The 24,830-nt window shown below is 42.9% G+C and overlaps 1 protein-coding gene across 3 annotated transcripts in view; it reads right to left on the reverse strand.

Moving 5' to 3' along the window:
* TASP1 (taspase 1) overlaps positions 1 to 24,830 on the reverse strand; it is a 125,222-nt gene that overhangs the window by 98,878 nt on the left and 1,514 nt on the right. For 2 of the 3 annotated variants that reach the window (XM_069954303.1, XM_069954305.1), the window contains exons 2-7: positions 19,073 to 19,134; positions 15,126 to 15,299; positions 13,766 to 13,833; positions 10,165 to 10,233; positions 6,482 to 6,602; positions 4,154 to 4,238 (exon numbers count right to left, since the gene is read on the reverse strand). In XM_069954303.1, the coding sequence (XP_069810404.1) occupies positions 4,154 to 4,238; positions 6,482 to 6,602; positions 10,165 to 10,233; positions 13,766 to 13,833; positions 15,126 to 15,270 (488 nt within the window). In that variant the 5' untranslated portion in view covers positions 15,271 to 15,299; positions 19,073 to 19,134. The remainder of the gene's footprint in view (positions 1 to 4,153; positions 4,239 to 6,481; positions 6,603 to 10,164; positions 10,234 to 13,765; positions 13,834 to 15,125; positions 15,300 to 19,072; positions 19,135 to 24,830) is intronic. The other variant, XM_069954304.1, reaches the window with a different exon arrangement.

The following is a 24,830-nucleotide window of genomic DNA, read 5'->3' on the forward strand; positions in this document are numbered from 1 at the left end:
TAGAGTGGCCTTCCCAACATCGAAGGATCAAGCAGTTGGATAGTGCCCGAAACTACTGAATGAATCTACAAGACTAACGGTGACAACGACATCGGTGAAGGATCCATTCTGTCTAGAAAAAGACTTTATAAGTCTTCATAAATTCCACTTCTTCTTCTAGACATACCTAATCCATTGCTGATGCTTCAGTTTAAAGATCCCCATACACGTTTTACTTGTGTTGATTTAAACCGCTGCTCCGTCAATTTAAAGCATGGGCCTCCGAACTGCAGCCCTCCATCTGTTGCACCACTACATTTCCCATCATGTCTGGACAGCCAAATCCAAAGCTTTAGCTGTCTAGGCATGATGGGAGTTGTAGCTTTGCAACAGCTGGAGGGCCGCAGTTTGGAGACCCATGATTTAAAGTGACCCACAATCTGTCCTCCCCAAACCGCATGTACCTCCGGATAGTGGCTTTTAATCCATGATCTGTCCTGGGGTCCGTTCGGCAGGTGATGCGGTTATTGTCCTGAAAAACAACTTTTAAACTTGCAGCTCTGTCTCAAACTGGCGTGGCCTAGAGTGTCTGTGCATTAGGCTGGCACAACCTCTCTGTCCCTCCTCCCCGACCTCTTCTTAATTAGCAATGCTCCAGCCAGGTATTCTCCTATTCCTCACTTGTGTGAACACTGCACATGTGCCTTAACAATCCAGCCCATGTGCCGTGCTCACACAGCTGATGAATAGTCGAAAATCTTCCTGGGGTATTCCTAATAATGAAGAAGGCGGGGAGGAGGAACAGAGAGGTTGCGCCAGCCTAATGCACAGACACTCTAGGCCACGCCAGTTTGACACAGGGCTGCAAGATTAAAAGTTGTTTTTCAGGACAATAACTGAATCACCTGCCGAACGGACCCCAGGACAGATCTTGGATTAAAAGCAGCTATCTGAAGGTACAAGCGGTTTGGGGGGAGGGGGGGCAGATTGTGGGTACAGAGTCTCTTTAAAGCATATGGGGGTCTGGCTGTATAAGAATTCTGTCTGCGGCTTACCCTTCCCCATATCATAGAGAACCAAGGAATCTTCAGCCATGCTAAAGAGGAATGGGAGAAATAACTGTTTGCTGAAAAGTAGTGAAGGTGTATAGCTTTCTTTAGTTTCAGGGTCAGGGGTTCATCCATATCTGCTTATTCTTTTGTTAGCAAGAGACATAAAAGCCTGGAAGCAGCCTACCCATCTCTTTCCAAGTAGACTGCATGCTTGTATGGGGAATCGGGAGAGATAAAGGATGTCTGAACATGTGTTATGTATAGCATTATATATGATATGTACGGCCACCTAAAGGCAATCTGTCAGCTCTGTATCATGCCGAGAGCTGCAGACATGGGAAGATAGCTGATAAGGGGATAAAACAAATGATGCCTGTCTCTATGCTGATGGCTGCTTGCAAAGAGTGATATAGAGCTGACAGACTCCCTTTAAGGGTTTGCAGCTGAACATCTGAAAGTGGAATTTTCGCCGCCTGTTTCTATGGATTGTCTAAAGCAACCCAAAGCCGTTACGGTAAGTGTTTGCAGGGACCTATTTTTTCATACAGCTCAGTACCTTAGATGGAAGGAATGGAATTGGAATGGAATTGCAGGAGACTATAACTTTGAACAAAGGATGGGCACATTCCTTTTTGGAAAAAGTGCTTTTTGACAATTTTTTTTTGAGAAGCAAAATATGATTTACTAGAGGCCCTAATGTCCAACTGGTGGGGATTCAACTGCTGTGCCGAATTACTATAATGAACATCACTGATGGAGGAGAGCTACAAAAAAAAGTCCAGGGAGTGCGTAGGTCCTACGCGCTACCTGGACGTTTTTTAGACGGTCTACTGCCTCTGCTCCTATTGCGCTGTGCGTCGGCAGCAGATCGTTGCTATCCTAGCCATTGAAAGACAATGATCAGCCGACATCATGCATGTTAGCTGATCGTTGCCTTTTATTACACTAAGCAATTATCGTCCGTAATGGCCGATAATTGGCCAAATACAGCCAATAATGGCTTCCTGTAATAGGGCCTTAAGAGTCAGCAAGGGGTTACAGCAACTAAACAATGGTGACATCCCTTCTAAAATATTATACAGAAAAAAACAAGAGAACATGTGAGCAAACCAGCCATTATTCCAAAAACCTTAACGGGAACATTATCATGTGTCGATCCATGTTTTGCTCATTTTACTTTGGAACGATCTGCGTTTTGGTTCCATTGTAGGAATATTAAATATCAAGCAGTCTATTCTAAAGTAAAAAGAGCTGTGTTTTCGCTGGCCGCCTCACGAGAGGCCGCTCTGATAGTTTTATGTATATAGGAAAGGTTAATGCAATACTCTTAGTAGTAACCGATTGCAATGGGTTTCTCGGAACGTTCTGCTGATTGCTCAGAAATTCTCTGCTTATGTTTTTTTCTTCTGGCAGTTGTTTTAAATTGGGCAGCAGATCAGAAGCTTGGGAATGATATCATGTGCTTTCCAATACTTTGTCTTTTGATTACAGCCTTGATCAAAGCAAAAAAGGTATTGTAACATTAAATTATTTGGTAAAGTCGTGTTGGTAACAGGCAAGAGAAAAAATAAAACTCTGACAAAACAGTTTAATTTAGGAGCAAACTTACATTTCCAGAAAGAAATGTGGTCTGTTCACGAGAGGATTAATTGGCTAATATCTTCAATGTCAGTGCATGCAATCCCTAAACACTAAAGTCATCTGTTTGAAGAAATCCCGGCTCACCACTACAAAAGGAAAAACCTAAGCGCAAGCCAAATGCTGTTAAAAAACAGCGCAGAGGATCGCTGCTAAAATAGTATCATTTGTTTTTCTGAGTTGGATTTTCAATCACTTGTTGCCTAAAGCAGAACAGACAAATTAAATTACTAACGTCAAAAATATCCCCATAAACTGCAAGAGACGAGGCAATTAATACAAATCCCAAATCGGCGGACGGGATGTTCCCGGAATGGAGAGAGCAGATCACATGTCTGCCGTTTCTACAAAGTGGAATTTCAGAATAACTTGTCATTTAACGGCTTTAAAAATTTTTAGGAGAGAAATCAAATGAGGGTATAATTAATATATATAGATTAATATATAAATATATATTTATTTATTTATTTTTATTTATTTTTTTTTTAGTTTCAGGTTAAAACTTAGAACAGTCGAATTAGAAATGTAGAAATGTAGAAAAAGTGTACATTTGTAAAATCAAACCAAAACATTAGGGGCTACCAACAACATTTCACTATCTATTTTTGCTGTGTACTTATTTTGGTGGAAAAAAAACATTTTCTCACTAGGTCTTTATTAAAAACGTTGCTTAGTTTCTCTTCTACAGCCTTTCCATTAAGCTGTGTGCTCTATTTTCTCTCTCCTTGTACAGAGTCCATAAGATTCTCTTTTGTAAACTGCACCTGACTATCTACAGTAAGGGTAAGCTGCCCTACAATGATTCCTCCTCCTCTGTCTATGCTTTTGAGCTGGTATGTAACCCCCCCTACCTGATGTAATTTCTAACAATGAAAGAGCAGAAAGCCAATCTAACATATTTACAGTATCTCAGTTTTAGCAACTAAATAATAGGAATTTGTCTATGAAGATTATTTAGGAAACACAAAAAAAATCAGTTTAGGGATGCCCATAACCTTTGAACTTCCACAAACATTTTTGTTATTGCTGCAATACCTCTGAAATAAAAGTTAAGTAACTTTTAAACTAAAAATGGCCAACCCTTTTTCAGTCTACCCCTTGTCCACCTTCAAAAGGGCTGGCGGCTAACGGACATACGTAGGCATACACTTTCAATACCTGATAGATGAATGATTGATTGTTTGGTTGTTAGTTATCTCTCTTGTCCTCTCCATAGACACGATCAATAATTCCTGTGTTCTCTAAGGGTAGGGGTAAGCCGCAGCCAGTGTGTGATGGGTAGAGCCGACAAAAGTGTATGGGAACCTTTATAAACAAGTTCATGAAAGTGTGGAAGAATGTAAAAGTGACTTATAAACTCTAATAGTTTATCTGTAACAGTAATATTAACTGCTCATTAATATTACTGGGGGGGCAGAAAAATATGAATTTACAGTAGAATTCCCTTAAAACCCTATGGAAACACAGCCATATACTGTAATTACCAAGGTGGGATTCTGCCCGCAGATAGTTTTCCCTTTTGTCCTTCAAATAGTAACTTGTTTGCTGCCAGAACCGGATTTTTTATTCCTTAAAATAAATAAATAAATAAATTTAATACATGGACATATTAGAAACTTTATACTCCTTAAATTAATCTGTGCATATAAATCGAACACTTCATAACCGAATCTTTAATATATCAACCTGGGAAATTTATTTTGTGTTTTTCTTTTCTCTTAAATTTACTAACATAAGTGCATTTGGGGCCAAAAGTAAAGGTGAAGCGATTCAAATGGGGCCTAGTAAATACATTTTATTAAGGATTAGAAGGTTCAGCCATGTTTTCATTTCCTGATTATTCTCACTGACATCATACAGACTTCTTCCAGCTTCTATGAACCTGTGCAACAAACTTGATTTATCAAAATGTTCACATCGGGGAGGGGGGTGGGGGGGAATGGTTTAATATGTCGCTCTTTCGTCTGATTCCAGCTCACTCAAACATGGAACTTATTCAACAAGGCTAAGGGCGGGTGAAGTCAAGTTTAAGCAAAGCTTATAAAACACACAGAGAGTAGGATAGAGATTGTACCTAGTGTAAGGGCCCTATTCCACCGGACGATTATCGTTCGCATAATCGTTAACGATCTCAAACGACCGCTATTGCGAGAGACCTGAAAACGTTCACTCATTTCCATGGAACGATAATTGTTACTTATGATTGTATTTGCGTTCGTTTTTTTCTTCGCCATTTCTTTGCTATTGCGTTCGTATCTACTGCAAACGACCGAACGATGTCTTATTGAATGCGAACGATTTGCAAACATTTTGCGAACGAGCAACGATAAAAATAGGTCCAGGTCTTATAAAGCGATCAACGATTTCTTGTTCGGTCGTTAAGCGTTAACTGCATTTCAACCGAACGATTATCGTTTAGATTCGAACGATTTAACGATAATCTGAACGATAATCGTCCGGTGGAATAGGGCCCTAAGCACACAGCGGTAATGATAGGGGTGTAAATCTCACCTAAATTCTTAAGCTGGGTGCGTTAGAAAGGTCCAGGAAAGCTGGGTTTGCTTCTTGAACAGAGTTCACTGAGCCTTTGGTAAGTGTTTTGTTCTGAGTCTGGATTTTATGAATAGTGGAACGATTGGAAGAGGGCCCACTATTTCCTTCCCTTCCAATACAGGGTTTCTGTACAGTCCTCAGTTATCTCAGGTGAAGCTGCTCAACTCCAACTGAGGCATTGGGCTGTGTTCACACATTGCGGTTGTGTCAATGCAATTTCATGCTTTTTTGCCACACCAATTCCACCCACCAATAAAAGGTTGGGAGTTGTATTGCAGCTCAGCCCCATTCACTTTGATGGAGCTAATCCTGTGGACTGGTATAAGGCACCATTCTGATATATGCCAAATGCATGTTCTTGTGCAACATGTAGGTATATTCTTACTTTTTATTCTTCGTGGCCACGGTCATATCCATGCATACTAAGTTCAGCAAAGTATGCATATGTTTTTAGATGAGAGAAAGGAGAAAGGCACTGATGGACACTCCTGATAGTGATGTAGAGAGAGTACAAATTCAGCATGGCAAACCTTCATTAATCTGATATATGTAATGGAAGTCAGGAAGCCCACAAACCTTTACGTAAAGTGTCAGTGTGTCACTTAGAAAAACTTTTGAAATGTCTAAACTTTTGATCAGTCAGGATCTGGGTGCTGAGACCGCCATGATCTCAAGAACAAGCTTAGTACTAAAGTTAAGCCTCACTGCATAGACCTATTACACCAAACAAATATCGTCTGTACTTGGCCAATTACTGTCCGTTCCATGATCATGGTCATAATAAAAGCCAACGATCAGCCAACATGCACAATGATGGCTGATCGTTGTCTTTCAACATGTTGACTCAAATCGATCACGCTAGCTTAGCTCGGTGTAATAAGACCGGTGGCAGCAGACCGCCACTCTCTTAAATGGACCATTCTTGTATCATCCGGGCAGCCGCTCCCGCAGCTCGCCACCTTGTCACCCAATAGTTCCCTTCCAATATGATAAATCTGAAGTATAGTCATTGATTATATTTAAACTGGACAAAATGTAAGCCTTCTAAATTTCATTTGTGGCCAATACACACTGCCACATAATACTCAACAGGACTGGCAATTAACAGCTTATACAACGCATACATGAAAACTGTTTGTAAAGGCCTCTGGAACTATTTCAGTGTCTAGACAGAATTGTACACTGCAAACTTGGACCCTAATGTATCCTCCTTTCAAGTAACACACAAGCAGAAGGCAAATAACAAGCATGGACCATACCGCTTAATGATCCCACTGCTCCGAAGCTTAGAGACTTCCCATCCATGATACTTGCATCACATTCGATTCCTCCCAGAAGATTCAAATTTGAACCCATTCCTGCGTTTGTGAAAGGGGAGTCCTGCATAAGGGAAAGCTTGTGGTGTTAATATATACATTTCTATGAGTCATTCTGTAATATGACGGTAAATGGATGGCAAGCAGGAGGATGACAGAGATCTGTCAATAAACACGTTACTACAGCCTTGTCATGGAGACTTCGCTGCTGATCTTATGTTCTATAATCTGCCATTTTGGTATAGCATTAATCAGCTTTTTTAGTTTTGTTTAGCACTATTGTATAGCATATATATCCGACCACACACACTGCACAGCATGTAACCGCACACACTGTACAACATATAACACACGCACACACAGAAAGACTGTACAGCAAATAACCCCCCACATACTGTACAGCATATAAACCCAACATCTAACCAGACCCACACAGTATAGCATATAACCCCCCCACTCAAGCAAACTGCACAGCATGTAACCGCACACACACACACACACACACACACACTGTATAGCATATAACCCCACACACACACGTAGTAACCCAGGGGAGCCAGGTGGTGTTGTATAGCTGGATAATATGGGGGGGGACCCCTGAGGCACCTGTCACAGTGGTCAGGAGTGGTATGCGTCCATCCCTGGGTATACCAACACACACTTTTGGAATGGAACAGTGTGTAGTGAAGGTGTAGGTGTAAGTAACCACAGAGTCCCAGGTGCAAACTTGACTTCGTCTTAAAGGAACAGTACACGCTGTAACAATTCTCTTTGGCAACAGTGCAATACAGTGAATCACTTGGCTGACTGAGATCCCTTTGGTGAGCTGAGTTCATGTAATAATATCTGCTTAGCGCAGGTATACTGTAGAATAGGGATGTACTTGAGGATATAAAGACAAAGGGAGAGATTTATCAAACATGGTGTAAAGTGAAACTGGCTCAGTTGCCCCTAGCAACCAATCAGATTCCACCTTTCATTTTCCAAAGAGTTTGTGAGGAATGAAAAGTGGAATCTGAGCCAGTTTCACTCTACACCATGTTTGGTGCTTTATTTAATTTGACTTTAGTTCGCAGGGTTTAATAAGGAACAACCTGATAGCTCTTCAGTCTGGAATAGGTGTTCTGCTATCTCTTTGTTGCATCGCTAAGTATTTTCTAGCCAGACATATCTAGTTAAGGAACTCTTCGTATAGTAATAAAGTAGCTACCTCACTCACAGAAACTTGACTAGCCTACTCTCTCCTCCTTCTCCTCAGGCTAGACTCAACTTAAAGGAGACGTCCGGGAAAAACACATTTTTTGAATATGAGCCCCAAATCAAAAGTTACATCTGTGCCTAATATACTTTAATTACCGTTTTTGCGATCTTACTGCACTTTTCTGGGCCATGATTCCCGCCGGAAGTAGTGTAGTCCAGTACTTTTTGCTTTCGTCACGAATCGCGGCCGCCATCTTGATTTGCAACGTCATGAACAGAGGTGTTGCTTGCTGTGGGTCAGTACAACCCCCTTCATTATGTGGGCGGAATTATGCAGGGACGTCGCCGCCCCTCTGCGCTTTCACCTCCTGGCTAATGCTCTGCAGCACAGCACCTCCCACAGCTATGATACCTCACAGGTCACACAAGGAGGTAGGGAAAGGCTATCGGCACTGCTCCAATCAGCTTGCAGTGACTATAGCCTGGCCCTGCCTCTTCATGTGACGTCAGCCTGATCACCATGTGCTGTGGGGTTGTAATAGAGGTTGTTGTGCTCCAAAGGTAAAACATATACACTGCATATAAAGTAATTGCATAATTGGATGGATGGATTGATCATATGGTGTGCATGATGTATAGGAGTGTGCATGTGTGAGGGGCGTGCATGATGTATAGGAGTGTGCATGTGTGAGTGGCGGACATGCTGTATAGGAGTGTGCATGTGTAATGGGGCGGACATACTGTATAGGAGTGTGCATGTGTGAGTGGCGGACATGCTGTATAGGAGTGTGCATGTGTAAGGGGCGTGCATGATATATAGGAGTGTGCATGTGTGAGGGGCGAGCATGATATATATAGGAGTGTGCATGTGTGAGGGGCGTGTATGATATATAGGAGTGTGCATGTGTGAGCGGCGTGTATGATGTATAGGAGTGTGCATGTGTGAGTGGCGGACATGCTGTATAGGAGTGTGCATGTGTAATGGGGCGGACATACTGTATAGGAGTGTGCATGTGTGAGTGGCGGACATGCTGTATAGGAGTGTGCATGTGTAATGGGCGGACATGCTGTATAGGAGCGTGCATGTGTAAGGGGCGAGCATGATATATAGGAGTGTGCATGTGTGAGTGGTGGACATGATGTATAGGAGTGTGCATGTGTGAGCGGCGTGTATGATGTATAGGAGTGTGCATGTGTGAGCGGCGTGTATGATATATAGGAGTGTGCATGTGTGAGCGGCGTGTATGATATATAGGAGTGTGCATGTGTGAGGGGCGGGCATGATGTATAGGAGTGTGCATGTGTAATGGGGCGGACATACTGTATAGGAGTGTGCATGTGTGAGGGGCGGCCATGCTGTATAGGAGCGTGCATGTGTGAGGGGCGTGCATGATATATAGGAGTGTGCATGTGTGAGCGGCGGACATGCTGTATAGGAGTGTGCATGTGTGAGCGGCGGATATGCAGTATAGGAGTGTGCATATATGCTTGTACATGTGGTTGCAGTAGCTCTGTACAAGTATATATATATATATACCATTGCTAGCAAGAGCACAGTTTATACAGTGATCAGAACAGGGATGGATGATTAGTGCTTATTTACCATTATGCAAAGCAGCTGGTAGACAGTTCCAGAACTCAGCAGCAAGTCCTGTTAGGACTGCAGACACAGAACTGCAGTGATGCTGGAGGTTGGGATACAGGCTAAGAGGGGGGTGGGTGGGACAAAGAGGAAGGCTTTACATAGTGGGCTGGACAAGAAAGAGAAGGGAGTGTACAGTAGGCGTGACAGAACAGGAACAGGGAAGAGGATGCTGGGAAATGTAGTAGAGGAGCTGCAGCTCAAACAGGAAGTGAGGAGGGAAGACCTGATGATGAGCTGATGTGGGGGTCACAGAGCTGCGATTTTAGGCTCAAACTCTTCCTATACAAAAGGTAGATATGATCCCTTGTTTATATAATAATTGGTTTTATTGAGCAGACCCCGGAGTTGTCCTTTAACTGCTTTTACCTCACAACTTAGGAGCTCTGTGATTAGAGGAAACACCCCCTGTGACACAAAATAAGGATTCTGATAGGCTGGGAGCTAAAGGAGGGCTTGGCATGAGGTATCCTCATCAGGGATTGGTCTCGGTCAGCTAACAAAGCACGAAATCTGATTGGATAACACAAGCAATCAAAGAAACAGTTAACCCTTTGTAAAGAATCTCCTTAAGCTGAGTTATACAGTACATAAGATATAGTGAGACATCTAGTGGTGGGAGAGCAGAATACACCTTTACAATCCACAGAACACTTTAATAGCAAATACCTGTGTACCAAACTACACAGAACAGCAATTGCACACCGGTTCTGGGACATTACGTACGCGCGCACACACACACACACACACACACACACACAGTATAGCATATACTCTGGCATACCTCCAACTCCACCAGAGCTGCAGTAACAGCATCTGTGGCAAGATCACCAGCTTGCAGCTTTTCAATTGCCTGTATATGAAGAGGGAAAATGACATAAGTACAAAAATGTATAAAAATACATAATTTGTAAAGAGATATGATAAATTATTAAATGTTACAATAGTTTGTTTCACTTAAAGTGATACTGTCACCCGTGCTGCCATTAATGCAACACCATCAGACACGGCATCAGTAACACATTGCAAAAGAACCTTTGTTAGTAATGTCTGTAACACATGGATTACTGCACTGAACTGAGGCCGAGAAGCCCTGCCTCGGTGACAACGTCCTAATATGTCTCCTATGCAAATGGGGGTGACAGCTATGGAACCTTTATATTGCATTTTTTTTATTATGGCATTGCACCTGCTATGATGCAATAACCATTTTCCCTGTAGCCCTTACCTGAAATTTTGCTTAGTTTCTTTTCTACAGCCTGTGAGTTTTCACACAGTGCAAGCTGATCTGTCTCGTCCAGAGTCAAATCCACTGGAGGAGCTGCCTTGGGCAGCTATATGATCTTGGAACGAGACACAGCAACCATATTTTTACTATATAGATACAGGCCAACTGCAGAAAAGAAACTGAGAAGCATTTTTAAAAAAAGACCTATGAGAATTTTTTTTTTTTTTGCATTAGAAGCGCAATGCAATAAAAAAGAAAAAGAGCGTTTAATGGTTAAAGCCATGAACAATGTTGTTGTTGTTATCATTCAAACAAAACAGACAAGTCTACCAATGAGGAAAAAAAGCTTGCTAGAGGAGAATACCCACTATACTTGCATGATCACATGATCATACCCCTGTAGGTGCCAACTACATACACCTACAAAATGGAGAGGCAGACGCATAATACTGTATGAGCCTAAGAGCGTCTGTGGAAATGGTGTGTCCTTGGGGTCTGATGAGGACAAAAATTATCCATGATACAATTTACTTTTCAAAACAGTCAATGACTGGTATCTTACTTCTATTCAAGGAAGTAAAGTGACTCAATGACTTAAAGCGACTCTGTACCCAAAATCTGCCCCCCCCCCCAACCACTTGTACCTTCGGATAGCTACTTTTAACCCAAGATCTTTCCTGGGGTCCGTTCAACGGGTGATGCAGTTATTGTCCTAAAAAACAACTTTTAAACTTGCAGCCCTGTGTCAAATTGGCATGCCCTAGAGAGTCTGTGTCTCAGACTTGCACCGCCTCTCCGGCCCTCCTCCCCGCCCTTTTCACCATTAGGAACACCCCTGGGCACCATTTCTCCTATTTATCACCTGTCTAAACACTGTACAGGTGCCTTAATGATTCCACACATGTGCAGTGTTCACACAGGTGATGAATAGGAGAAATCCTGCCTGAGGCATTCCTTACGGTGAAAAGGGCGGAGAGGAGGGATGAAGAGGCGATGCAAGCAGAGGCCACACCAATTTGACACAGGGCTGCAAGTTTAAAAGTTATCTTTTAGGACAATAACTGCATCACCTGCCAAACAGACGCCAGGACAAATCTTGGATTAAAAGCAGCTAAGAGGTACTGAACAAGTGGTTTTGGGGGGGGGGGGGGGGGGCAGATTATGGGTACAAAGTCGCTTTAATAAGGTGGTTTTGGTGGTCTGCTTACAGAAACCACCCCTTTATCAGGTACTTCTTTGGACCTGGGGGATATCTGGCTAGTCCTGTTTTTTGAGATTTGTAACTGAGGCTCCAGGGACCTTTTTTGCATATTTATATATCCCAGGGAGCAATGCTCCTAGGATTTCACTGTATTGGGCGCTTTAACCAGCAGCTGACAGTTATTTTTGGCTGGTCTTCCTGAGATCAGTGACCTGTTTGCCATATTGGTCTACTCGGTATTTCTCCCACCTAGACAGAATCCTCCTCCACACTGATGAGCTGCAACACCCTGAAACCGCTGTCCGTGGATGGATTCCTGGCTTTGGTATTTCCCTTTCATAAATGAGCTGGATACTGACTGAAGGAGTCACTTAATATGGTGATTTTGGTGGTCTCCATACAGAAGCTATCCCTTTACCAGGTCCTTCCCTGGAGGGATATCTGGCAAGTCCCGCATTTTGAGACTCGTAACTGAGGCTCCGCGTATCTTTTTTTGCATATTGATGTTTCCCAGAGAGCAATGCACCTAGGATTTCACTGTATTGAGCGCTTTAACCAGCAGCCGACAATGTCTTATTTGGCTGGTCTCCCTGAGATCAGTGATCTGTTTGAAAGGGGGATGGGAGGTGTTGTCACCAATATAACACTATGTGTCAAGTGGAATTTTCCTTTCCCGGCATAGAAAGATTATATATAGGAATCAAACTGTCACAAAAAGCATGAACTATTTTTTCCTGTACAAAAATAACACATTTGGGAAACATTTGCTGAAGCAGTTTGCATGCATGACTAGAGATTAATGCACGTCTGGCATGTTAACATCTTGATTTTTAGAGCCATGACTCATCCTCAAGTTATCACAAAAACTGGTAAGGATGTGGGTGAAGCGTGCCACTGCACGAAGGTCAAGCTCCTCGCACATTGACTAAGAACAGGAAATATTGCCTTAACAAAAGAACGGCCAGTCTAATAAACAGCCGTTACTCATTACAGGATCCTTCCCCAGCTCCGTATAAATATTCTCCGGGACGTCTCCAGTGCCATATCTGTCTCCTCATTTGCCAAGCTTACATTTTCAGCTGGCTTCTCAAACAAGGGAGAAATTCAGACGCAAACACATGCCGCCAGCAAGAGTCATTTCCCCTAAAATTACATTTTTGACCATGTGCTTTCGGTATTCAGCTCCAGTCACAGGACATTTTTTTTGTTTGTTTTTTTTCTCCTTTCCCTCCTCAGCCAAGTACAGACTAATGAAAATACAGGTTATGTAATAAAAGGTTGTGCTGTTGTCAGACAAAAGAATCCTGCAGAAAGCGACCCTGGCTGGTGGTGCACTTGAAAGGCTTGTTGGAAGTGCATACTTTTCTGGTGTGTAACACATTGGCATGTGCGTGCAATCTGAATTACAAAAGCGTAAGTGAATTACACATATACGGAAAAAAAGTATGCATTCTTTTACACATGACAACCTTATTTCCTCTGCTGCCATGTGAAAGGGCCAAAAGACAGAGCGAACTAATGTAACATTTGTTAGTAGGTAAAACAGAAACAAAAAAAAAAAAAAAAAAAAAATAGTCAAGTGCCACAAATAAGAACCATTTGGACCACCTAGGCTGATGTCCTAGAGTTTCCTGGAATCTGTTAAAGAGAACGTTACTTTCGGGCAACCAGTTTTGACAGCGGCCCATTAAGAACCATGTAGTCATTATGAAATTAGGAAAGAGTTTACGCCATAAGTCGCCCATACACCAGCAGTGCACCTGAGCCGGAGGTTTATTCAGAGCTCATCCACAGGACATTGTTCTCTACTCCGCATGCCTATGTAGAGTAACATGAGAGGTGTACATCAGAGTCTCTTCCCAATAACCCCCCCCCTACGGAAAGTTTAAATACAGAGTGCAAAGAAAATTAATAGCTACAGTTTGTTCTAGAGTAGAGACAGCAATGCAAACTTACCTTTTTACACGCTCGCTTACAGACATGTTTATATTCCTTAGCTTTTGATTCTGAGTGATATCCTGCACCTAGCAGCAAAAAACAAAACAAAAAAAAAAAACAGGTAAATAAAACTTCCTTGTGAACAGGATGTTGCAGCAATGCCGTGCTATAGCCAAGGCTCAGCTCACGATGTCACGTCAGTTTATGACCAATATCTGTATCTTTGCTATTCTTAGAGGCGAAACAAAATATCCACATAAATAAAGTAATGTCACTGTGGAAACTAGGTACATCGCTTTGTGTTCTTTACATGAATAGACCGACGCTGGAGTGGGAATGCCAGAGCCAAGGTGCTTTTTTTGAACAGCTGCCTGGTTCTCGCACACGGCGCTGGTCTATTCCCGAGCACCGGCCAGGCAAGATGCACTGGCGATGGGCTCTCCAGCCCAAAGTGTGACAATCTTGTTTCCACAGTGACGCGGCTCCATTGATTTTAATGGAGCCGCGTCACATAGGGGAGAGGGTTTCCTAACGCTGGGGAGCGGCGAGCCCATCCCCAGTGCTCGGGAATAGACCGAGCAAACACCACCATCAACACAGCCTTATGCTAAATGACAATATGGCAGACAACAAAGAGGAACAGGAACATATTGTCATCAGTAGCTCTATAGGTTGATGCCCCCTCTGATCAGCACATGGCACAGTTCACTGTGTAGTGGTGGTACGGGGTTACTGCAGTGTAGCTACCACTAAAGCATCATGCCAAGCAGACATTGATGGCTTATACTATAGGTTGAACATCAATTCAAAATACCTGAAAACCCCCTTTAACAATGCATGTGCAGGGGTATCCAAGCCAAAATCTCTTACTTGGCGAAAAAGATCACTGAGGATCAAAGCATTGGGAATACTCCACTCCCCAGGGTAGACAATTGCAGCAAAAAGGAGTTGGTGCACCAGTTAAGAATCCTCACCAGCATATCCAGAGGAGTAGTTCTCGGCAGTGCAGGTCAAGCCAGCATAGTACCAAGTCCACAATTCTATAGAAAACTCCTTTAAAGGTCTGCATAACAATTTATTACCTCTGCTATTGGATTCCAGGCTGTCTTTCAGTTCTTTTCCAGCCAAAGTTTGTGACAGTCAATTTAGAATAAAGACTAAATAAAAATAGGTTACCTTTATTGTACACCTTGCGATGTTTCAGATGGCTGCTTGGGAAAAAAATTAATCACCCAAAACACTGCGATGTGTAAAATAAATAGATTCTGTTTAGTCTGTGCTGCCTCGGGAACATGAATTCCTGATTTACTATCACATTGAAGGAATTTTACAATATCATAAACCTGATAACCAAGACGTAACCCTGTTTACCACTCACCTGCATGCACCAGAACAAAACCAGCTCGCTTTCCCTTCTGTACCTTACTGGAGTCTACTTCTTTGGTTGAGTCCGTCTCCTTTTTACTAGAAACCTGAGTTGATTTAGAAGGCAATGGTTCTGATGTATTTACAGCCTTCTCCATAATGGCACCACAAACTTATCATTGCAATCCTGGAGAGAAGCAACCCAAAACTAAAAATTAGAATATTATAGGTAACAGCAGGGAAATAAAATATAACAGGAAGAGTTACTAAAGTGGGATTCTGACAATTATAATTAGTATATCAGTATCATATTCTAATACACTCCAACACTCGTTGATCCTGGGTATCCGATTCACCTGAATAAAGCTCTAATGAGATATCTTGTAAAACCATGAGATTATATGATGGAAATACCCCTCAAGGGTGCGTTCACACGTACAGGATCCGCAGTAGATCTGAAGTAGCAGATATGAATGTAACTAAATGAATGAATATGCTTTGGATCCTGTACATGTTAACACACCCTAAAGACCAAGGCGATGTTAATTTTTATCTTTTTATTTTTTTTCTCCTTAGCTTCTAAGCGCCTTAACCTGTACTGTTGGAATGGGCCGACCTAGGGGGGATGAGGCCTAGACCTCTAGGTGGGCCCATTCCAATGGCCATCATTGATGACGTCACAGAGGGGCAGTGTCTATGGCGCCAATGTGTGTGGGGCAAAGTGGCACAGCAGTCGTGAAGCCCCGCCCAGGTGGCACAATCCAGCAACGATAAAAAGCATTTTTCACCAAAAGATCTATTATAAAAGTAAGGCATAAAAGTGCAGAATTTAGGCTTTACAGCTGTGTAGAGTAGTCCTCATACAGAAAGGGGGGACAGAATCACTTTAAACATGGATAAAGGCCTCTTTACATGGACCAATTATCAGCTGGGTTTTTTTTTTGTTTTTTTTTGCCATGAGCAGACGTGTTCCTTTTTATGTGTTTTCATGATCATCATCATTACTATTTTCTGTCAATTCTTTTACCTGTATGTTTTTTTTTTTCCTTTTAGGTCTTTGATTTCTTTGTATTTCATAAAATGTGGTATTTTGTGGTACTATCAATGCCTAACAATTCATTCATGTGGCCCGACCTGCACAATAACTGAGCGAGGATCAATTCGATTACCCACTATCTGGACATGCTTGATCTGTCTGATAAGGCCTTGTTTGCACAAGTTGGAGTTTCACTACATTACAACAGCAATTAAATGGTTAAAGAAAATGCATTTGTGAACACAGCCTAGGGTGTGCGAAACTTAACTCGACATCGTTCACCCGACATCGTTCATGCTGTGATAGCGGCAGCAGCCAGCGGTGAACAAGAAGCAAACGAGCGCTGGCAGCCCTCACAGTCGGCCCGTGGAATAGGGACTTAAGGGGATGTGTGACTGATTAAAGGAAAGTGCTTTCTGCTGCAGCACGATGCCTCCCGGACAAAGACCATACTGCCTGAGCCCTGCCTTCCAAAATTTGGTCCAAAGACCTACATGAAGACTTGTGATTTATCCTTTATATTACAACATGGGACAAAACAAGAAAAAACAAAAGCATATCCTTGCTTTTTTTTCTCCTTCTTTGGTACTTTTCATGGGCAAACTTAGCTCTTTTTAAAAAAAAATAACCCAAAGTAATAACAAACAACAGAAAAACTGAAGAGGAGGAAGCGATTCTTTATGAAAAGTCCTCCGATGTAATTAGGCCTCGGATCACTAGGTTTTTCTTAACATAAATAATGGGCTGTAAAGAAGCTTTCTTCAAACGTCACTTTCTCCAATTCACAAATGAATTGTTCCAAACCAAATTGTGGTAAGGCAATGACTGCGCCATCTTAATCCTCAGGTTTGAAGTAGGATTTTCCAGCCCAGACATTTTTTTTTCTTGGGGATCTCAATACGACGGTTTAACTTAAATGTTTTCCCGTTGGCGCTAGAAGAAACTCATTGTACATTTTGGTTCTGGAACAGTCCTGGCTGCCAGTCTCTTTGGATACCTTGGTTACTGCCCTATATATACGAGGACAGCCAGTCCAAACAGAAGCAAACCTCTTTTTCATTGCCTAAGCACAAATTGCTTCCTCTGTTCCCTTCAATTCTTCCTTAAGTGGTCTGTAATTTCTTTACAGCTCTTTCTCTTCATCATACTTGGTGGCACTGACTTAATCCTCCATCTAATAAATATTGTATTACAGAATAGGTTTTCACACCAATACCTTAATCCATTACTCAATTTTTTTTGTCTGATGATTCTTTTTCCCATGTAGTGTCCTGAAATAAAGAGAAGTCTTGGTGGCATGTATACCCATGTGATTACTACAGTATGGCACTTGCCTGCTGCACTCAGCCATTGGCTGAAGCCTAAATATATATAAGACGTATTTGCTCCAGCCAAAGTAAAGACTGGTGGGAAATTATGGCCCAGAAACAATGGAGCCACAGAGGATTAGAATGTGTATGAGGATTTTTTGGGCTTCTCTTTTACTAAATTATGCCATATGTAAGAACATTTTTATATTCCCTTTAAGAATTATTCAGAACTTTGAACTCAGCCTTCAAGTTCAATCTATCAAGTTAAAATTATTTCTACTGTAGCCACCCTACTCTTTCTGGAAGAGAGCTATTTTGCAATTTTTTTTCCTATCCAAAAGAAAGATAAAGTTGCAGCCACTCACCAAACAAGTGCTGTTTATTAGTGTCCACACATCGGATCCCCGGCATACAGGTCAGATCAGTAGACGGCAGGTGTGTACCACTGAGGCTAGTCGTTTCGCACATGCACACTTCATCTGGCCTTGTTTGGCCAGCGGCTGCAACTTTGTACTTCTTTTGGATGGAGGATTGCCTTATTCCAGACCACACCTGTATCTGTGCTACATAGTGTCCACTTATCCAAGGAAAACCCTGCTCATCCTCGAGCCTCCCGGGTATAAATAAGCAGTGCCGAGTTCTTGATTACTTACCTTGCTTGGACATATTTTTTACCAGTTAGGCTGGGTTCACACAACATTTTTGCAATCAGTCTTTTTTTTTTTTTCATAAAAAAAAAAAAAACACGTATGGAAAAAAGATGCATTTTAATTCATCCATTTTGATCTGTTTTTCCATTGACTTCCATTATAAAGAAAACGGATCAAAACGCAAACACTTTTTTTGCAAACACTGATGAAAAATAAAGATTGCAAAAACGTAGTGTGAACCCAGCCTTAGCAATTCCATAAACAGTTAAACGGTAAGTTACTGAAGCGGCAAAACATAAATCGTAGCCTCTACCTGTTATGCCTTAGGGTAGCTTCACACACACCGTATCGCAGCAAATTTTATGCTGCAGATCCGCAGCAGATTAGATCTAAATAACTGAACCCAACATCAAATCTGAACCATCTGCTGCGGATCCGGTGTGTGTGAAGGCACCCTCAACCTCAATTAAGCAGACAGTAAGGACCAACATTCTGGAGACAGATGTGGGATCCAGAGATGGGACCTGCATGTATTACATCTAGGGATGATCCGAACAGAGTTCGGTTCGGGTATGAACCCGAACACTTGGCAATGATTCCCGCTGTCTGCCCTCTCCGTGGAGAGGGTGGATACAGAGGGAGGATCGCCTGGAAAACTGGGATACAGCCATAGCCATAGGTTGTATCATAGTTTTCTAGGCGGTGCTCCCACTGTATCCACCCGCTGCACGGAGCGGGCAGACAGCGGGAATCTGATGCCAATCGTTCGGGTTCATACGAACCCGAACCTCAGCAGTTTCGGACCATCCCTAATTACATCTATCAGACGCCATATTAAATTTAGCAGGACAATACATTTTACAAGAGTGCAAATGAAAAGTCAAACAAAAAATATATTTTTTTGTCAACATTTACTGCACATATTTTACAGTGACTAATGGGAAACTCAATGGTGACTACTCACATACTTCACATGTTGTCTAGGAGACTTCCGACTCACAAAAAAGGTTCATTCTTCAACCTGCTCTGTAAAAAAAAAAAAAAAAAAAAGTAAAGTAAAATGAATGGCTTCTGGAGCGGAATAGCCTCTAAATAAGTTTCTACACCCAACACCATAAACTAGGCTTTACAATTAAAGGGTAACTACCATTATGCATTACAATGTCATTTTCACTGCTCAGAATGGAGAGACTCCACTGCTGAATAATGAAAAAAAAAAAGCTTTAGGAAAAAGTCATGTCTACATACCAGTTCCCATGTCAACTTATTATGGTTTCACACATGGCAGTTTTCTTTAACAAAAGCCTGGAATGGATCTGGCAGGTAGGAGACATAAGTGCTTCTTTAGTTTACCCATTACGTTGAAGCCATTTTTGGTTTTGGCTCAAAAACTGCAATGGCAGTTCTCCAAAAAAGTGTGGAACCAGCATTAAACAGCTTATCCAAACTTTAAAGATGGGTTCACACGTACCAAAATCGCAGCGGATCTCACACTGCGAGTTCCGCAACGAAAGTTTCCAGGGAAAAATACAACTGCATATTGCTTTATAGTGCAGTAAAAAAAAAACAACATTTTATTACTTACCCGTCCTTGCTCCCCCATGACTCCAGCTGTTCAATCCTCTGGTCCCGGATGGGTTTCCATCCTGCCGACTTCCAATAAAGAACCCTTCCTGCTCAGCCAATCAAAGAGCTGAATGCTGGCTGTAGGTGTAACAGGAACACAGCTGGGATCATAAGATCGCATAGCCAGTAGAGTAGCAGGAAAGGGGCGAGTATGGGCTCGGTTATTGTTTTCCTACTGTACAGATAGTTTTATATTCCCTGGAACCCTCAGATAACTAATTTATCATATTTTAATTTAACATACATTCATCAAAACATTTCCACAAAAGCTCAGCACATTCTAATAACAATACAGAGATAATGTGCGCCGCACTGCTTATGTCTCTTATGTCTTCCTATAGAAGCAGTCTAAACTAGCAGGAAGCAACACTATGGGGGAAATTTATCAAACATGGTGTAAAGTGAAACTGGCTCAGTTGCCCCTAGCAACTAATCAGATTCCTCTTCATTCCTCACAGACTCTTTGGAAAATGAAAGGTGGAATCTGATTGGTTGCTAGGGGCAACTGAGCCAGTTTCACTTTACACCATGTTTGATAAATCTCCCCCATATGTCCACCACTGACTGACATCTGCACTGCTGCAAAACAACATGGTGCACATCTGCACTGCTGCAAAACAACATGAAATGAAAGAATCAAATGAAAGAGTAAAAAAAAGAGTCAACAATACATAGGAAACTTCTCTTTTTAAAATGAGATTTGTCAGCAGCTGATGTGTTTAATTTAAATGGTTAAAGTATCACATACTATAAATTACTACAAATATAAGGTGTCACCTTTTAATATCATGAATGACTGCCTCAAACTTAAATACTCTCAGGAAACTCCTTGGTGATGTGTAATGTATTAGGGAACGTTCACACTGAGAAAAACAGGCGGAATTACCAAGCGGAACCCCCCACCCGGACTCCTTTCAGGATCCCGCCTGCCTCTGTATCTCAATGTAATGTGGTGCGTGCTTCCGCTGTCCGCTCAAAGAATTGACATGTCAGGGTGGATGGCGGAATATGCCTGAGCATAGAATGGAGCCTATGGGACAGGCGAAACTTCAAGCGGGGGAGAGCAACGGAATGCACTTGAAGTTCTCTGCTCGGAATCCGTAGTGTGCACATACCCTAACAAGCACCAGCAGCTTCCACAGTTTTCATGGTACGATCTACAGACCCAGATACCACCTCTGTGGGCAAATTTGCCACGGGACGTCCAATGGAACTGTATATTTCCATGCACAGCCATATCTCAGCTTGTATCCAGCCGACAACCAACAGGGTACTAGTGCCTCTATTTTATTGTCCAGTTTTCCCCAATTTTGATGTGTATGGGGCCTACCTTCCTTCCTTCCTGACAACAAGCGAACCACAGGGCGGCAATTACTGCTGTGGGCTGGCAGTGTGGAAACCAGGGAGGTGGAGTTGTGGATTCGGAGCTAGTTTTGGTTGGGGTTGGAAAAAATGCACCAACTCCGACAAAATTTTATTATTGAATTTTCATATGAATTTTTTGGCTTCCCACACAGTATTTTTGCTCAGTATTTTGCAACCAAAACCCGGAGTGAATTGAAAACATAGAAAATCTATGTTTACACGCTGTTGAAATTGAGTGGGTGACCACCGTTTAGTGGCAAATATTTTAAAACAACAGCCGTTGTTTTGAGAGGCGCAGAAATTAAAGGGGTAGTCTGGGCAACAGTGAAAAATCCAGGGGGAGGCAGGGAGTAGTGGGATCATAATAAAGAAGTACTGTTTACTCCTCCCTGTGCCCTTGCAGTGCAGCATCACGGCTAATGGTCCCCTGCCAGGCTCCCAATCTTGTCATGTCATGGCCCTACTCAGCCAATTGATGAGTGAGGCGAGACACAGCTACAGTCAGTGACTGGATAAACGGGTAGTTCCTGTGGGGTCACGATGAAGCAGGAGTGCAGACGCTGACAGAGCTGATAAATCTGGGCCTTTGTCTGACCTCTATATCAGGTATCTGGTATTGTTAGCAGTTTTTCTTTGTGTCTGGTGAATATTTAGTTAGAGACTTAAGGCCCTATTACACGGAACGATTATCGGCCGTATTCGGGCAATAATTGTCCCGTGGAATAGAAGGCAACAAAAAGCCAACATGTACGATCGCGGCTGATCGTTGCAGTCGTTTGTATTTCAACATGTTGAAAGACAAACGACTCATATAGCAACGATCTGCTGCTGTTACCCCATGGAATAGGAGCGCCGGCAGCAGAGTGCTGCTATATGCTATGGGCTGCCCGGACGATCTAGCGATCACCCGGGCAGCCCCCCCCCCTGCACTCACTCGCTAGGCTGCCGAATGGCTGAGCTGCCTTGAGAGGTCAGATCTTGTGCGGCAGCTCAGGCCAAGAAGCGGCTGCAGGACGGAGAACGGGGCCCCGCGATCCAGGACCCGGCGCTGGAACCGGGGAGGTAAGTGACCTGCGGCATCCATAACCACCCTCTCCCCGGCCATATCTTAAAAATCAGTAGTAAACGTGTTTTGATAAGTTGTTGAACTATTTACATACAGAATTGATGCTTATTAGTGGGAAAACTGGCATTTTTTCTCTCTCACCAGCCCTTTGAAATTAGGTACAAAGGGGGTGACTGCCCCCAGTAATATATAGCCCCCCTGTGCGCTCTCGCCCAGTAGTATATAGCCCCCCTGTGCGCTCTCGCCCAGTAGTATATAGCCCCCCTGTGCGCTCTCGCCCAGTAGTATATAGCCCCCCTGTGCGCTCTCGCCCAGTAGTATATAGCCTCCCTGTGCGCTCTCGCCCAGTAGTATATAGCCCCCCTGTGCGCTCTCGCCCAGTAGTATATAATCCCCCTGTGCGCTCTCACCCAGTAGTATATAATCCCCCTGTGCGCTCTCGCCCCCTGTAGTATATAGCCTCCCTGTGCGCTTTCGCCCAGTATTATATAGCCCCCCTGTGCGCTCTCGCCCAGTAGTATATAGTCCCCCTGTGCGCTCTCCCCCAGTAGTATACAGTCCCCCTGTGCGCTCTCCCCCAGTAGTATACAGTCCCCCTGTGCGCTCTCCCCCAGTAGTATACAGTCCCCCTGTGCGCTCTCCCCCAGTAGTATACAGTCCCCCTGTGCGCTCTCCCCCAGTAGTATATAGTCCCCCTGTGAGCTCTCCCCCAGTAGTATATAGCCCCCCTGTGCATTCCCCCAGTAGTATATAGCCCCCCTGTGCACTCTCCTTCAATAAATAAATATTATATATATAGCATATAACATAAAAAAAAAAAAAAAAACACTTATACTCACCTGGGTCCGGTGTCTCTTCTTCTCTTCGCTCTTGTGGCCGCACTGCAGCGGCCACAAGAGGCCGCTCTCCCCATGTCCTGGCGCCAGTGCTCCAGTGTCATCACTCGAGCGCTGGCACCAGAGACAGAGAGCGGCTTCTTGCGACCGTTGCGGCCACAAGAGTGACTGACAGGGAGGGAGCCAATGGCTCCCTCTCTGTCAGTGTTGCTGTATGGTAAGTATGAGCGCTCATAGTTACTGTGCAGAGCGCAGCATCTGGAAAGGGGGGTAGCGCAGCACTGAAGCAGGGGTCCGGCCAGCTGGCCTCCATGGTCCGCCAGTTGAGGACCCCTGGTCTAAAGTATGTAAGGCTTTGTTCAGACTTAATTTTATTTTAACCCCTTAAGGACAGGGCCAATTTTCGTTTTTGCGTTTTCATTTTTTCCTCCTTGTGTTTAAAAGGCCATAACACTTGCATTTTTTTCACCTAGAAACCCACAGGAGCCCTTATTTTTTTGCATCACTAATTGTACTTTGCAATGACAGGCTAAATTTTTGCATGAAGTACACTGTGAAACCAGGAAAAAATTCAATGTGTGGTGAAATTTAACAAAAAAAAAAAAAAAAACGCATTTCTTTTATTTGGGGGGTATTTGTTATTACGCCATTCGCCCTGGGGTACAACTGACTTGTTATATATGTTCCTCAAGTCGTTACTATTAAAACGATATGTAACATGTATAACTTTTATTGTATCTGATGGCTTGTAAAAAATTTAAACCATTGTTAACAAATATATGTTCCTTAAAATCGCTCCCTTCCCAGGCTTATAGCGCTTTTATCCTTTGGTCTATGGGGCTGTGTGAGGTGTCATTTTTGCGCCATGATGTGTTCTTTCTATAGGTACCTTGATTGCGCATATACGACTCATCAAGTAATTTACTTCTGCTCCTGAAATTGCGTCTGTTTTCCGATTCATTAGAGCATCACATGACCTGTCACAACCCTTCCAATGATATCCTGTATACTAGGACGGGAATCATAGTCCTGGAGGCCAGTGTGTCCCAACCTACAGTTCTCGAGCAAACTACAGCTTTCTTGGGCCTTGACAGTATAGTCAGGGCATGATGGGATTTGTAGTTCTGTTACCAGTTGGAGAGCATGCTTCTAGCCCAAAGATGGGGAACCTACGGCCCCTCCATATCTTGCGAAACTATAATTCCCATCTTTGGCTGTCCAGGCATGATGGGAATTGTAGTTTCGCAACAGCTGGAGGGCCGAAGGTTCCCCATCCTTAGGGTTGGGGAACACAGAGCGATTTTTAACGATTAACGATAAACGATCGCAAACAAGATTGTTTATCGTTAACCTGAAATCGTTCACCATATTACACAGAACGATGGTCCGTAGTTACAATCGTTACTATGATTGTTACTATGATGGTTTATGCTGCGTTTACACTAAACGATTATCGTGCGAATTCGCACGATAACGATCGAATTAGAACGATAATCGTACGTGTAAATGCTGCAACTGATCAAACGGCGAACGATCGGCGAACAAGAAATCGTTCATTTTGATCTTACAACATGTTCCAAAATTGTCGTACAGTATATCATACCGTCTAAACGCTGACCGTTATGAAAAAAAAATCGTTAATCATACGATCGGGCTAATTATCGCTTCGTGTAAACGCAGCATTACTCCTTCTGATCCCAATAGACAATGTGCAATTAGGGTCCGTTTACACAGTAAGATTATCTGACAGATTATCTGACAAAAATTTAAAGCCAAAGCCAGAAACCGACTATAAATAGAGATCAGGTCATAAAGAAAAACCTGAGATT

Source organism: Dendropsophus ebraccatus, chromosome 15 (assembly GCF_027789765.1).
Source record: "Dendropsophus ebraccatus isolate aDenEbr1 chromosome 15, aDenEbr1.pat, whole genome shotgun sequence".
In the NCBI taxonomy this organism is placed as follows: Eukaryota; Metazoa; Chordata; class Amphibia; order Anura; family Hylidae; genus Dendropsophus; species Dendropsophus ebraccatus.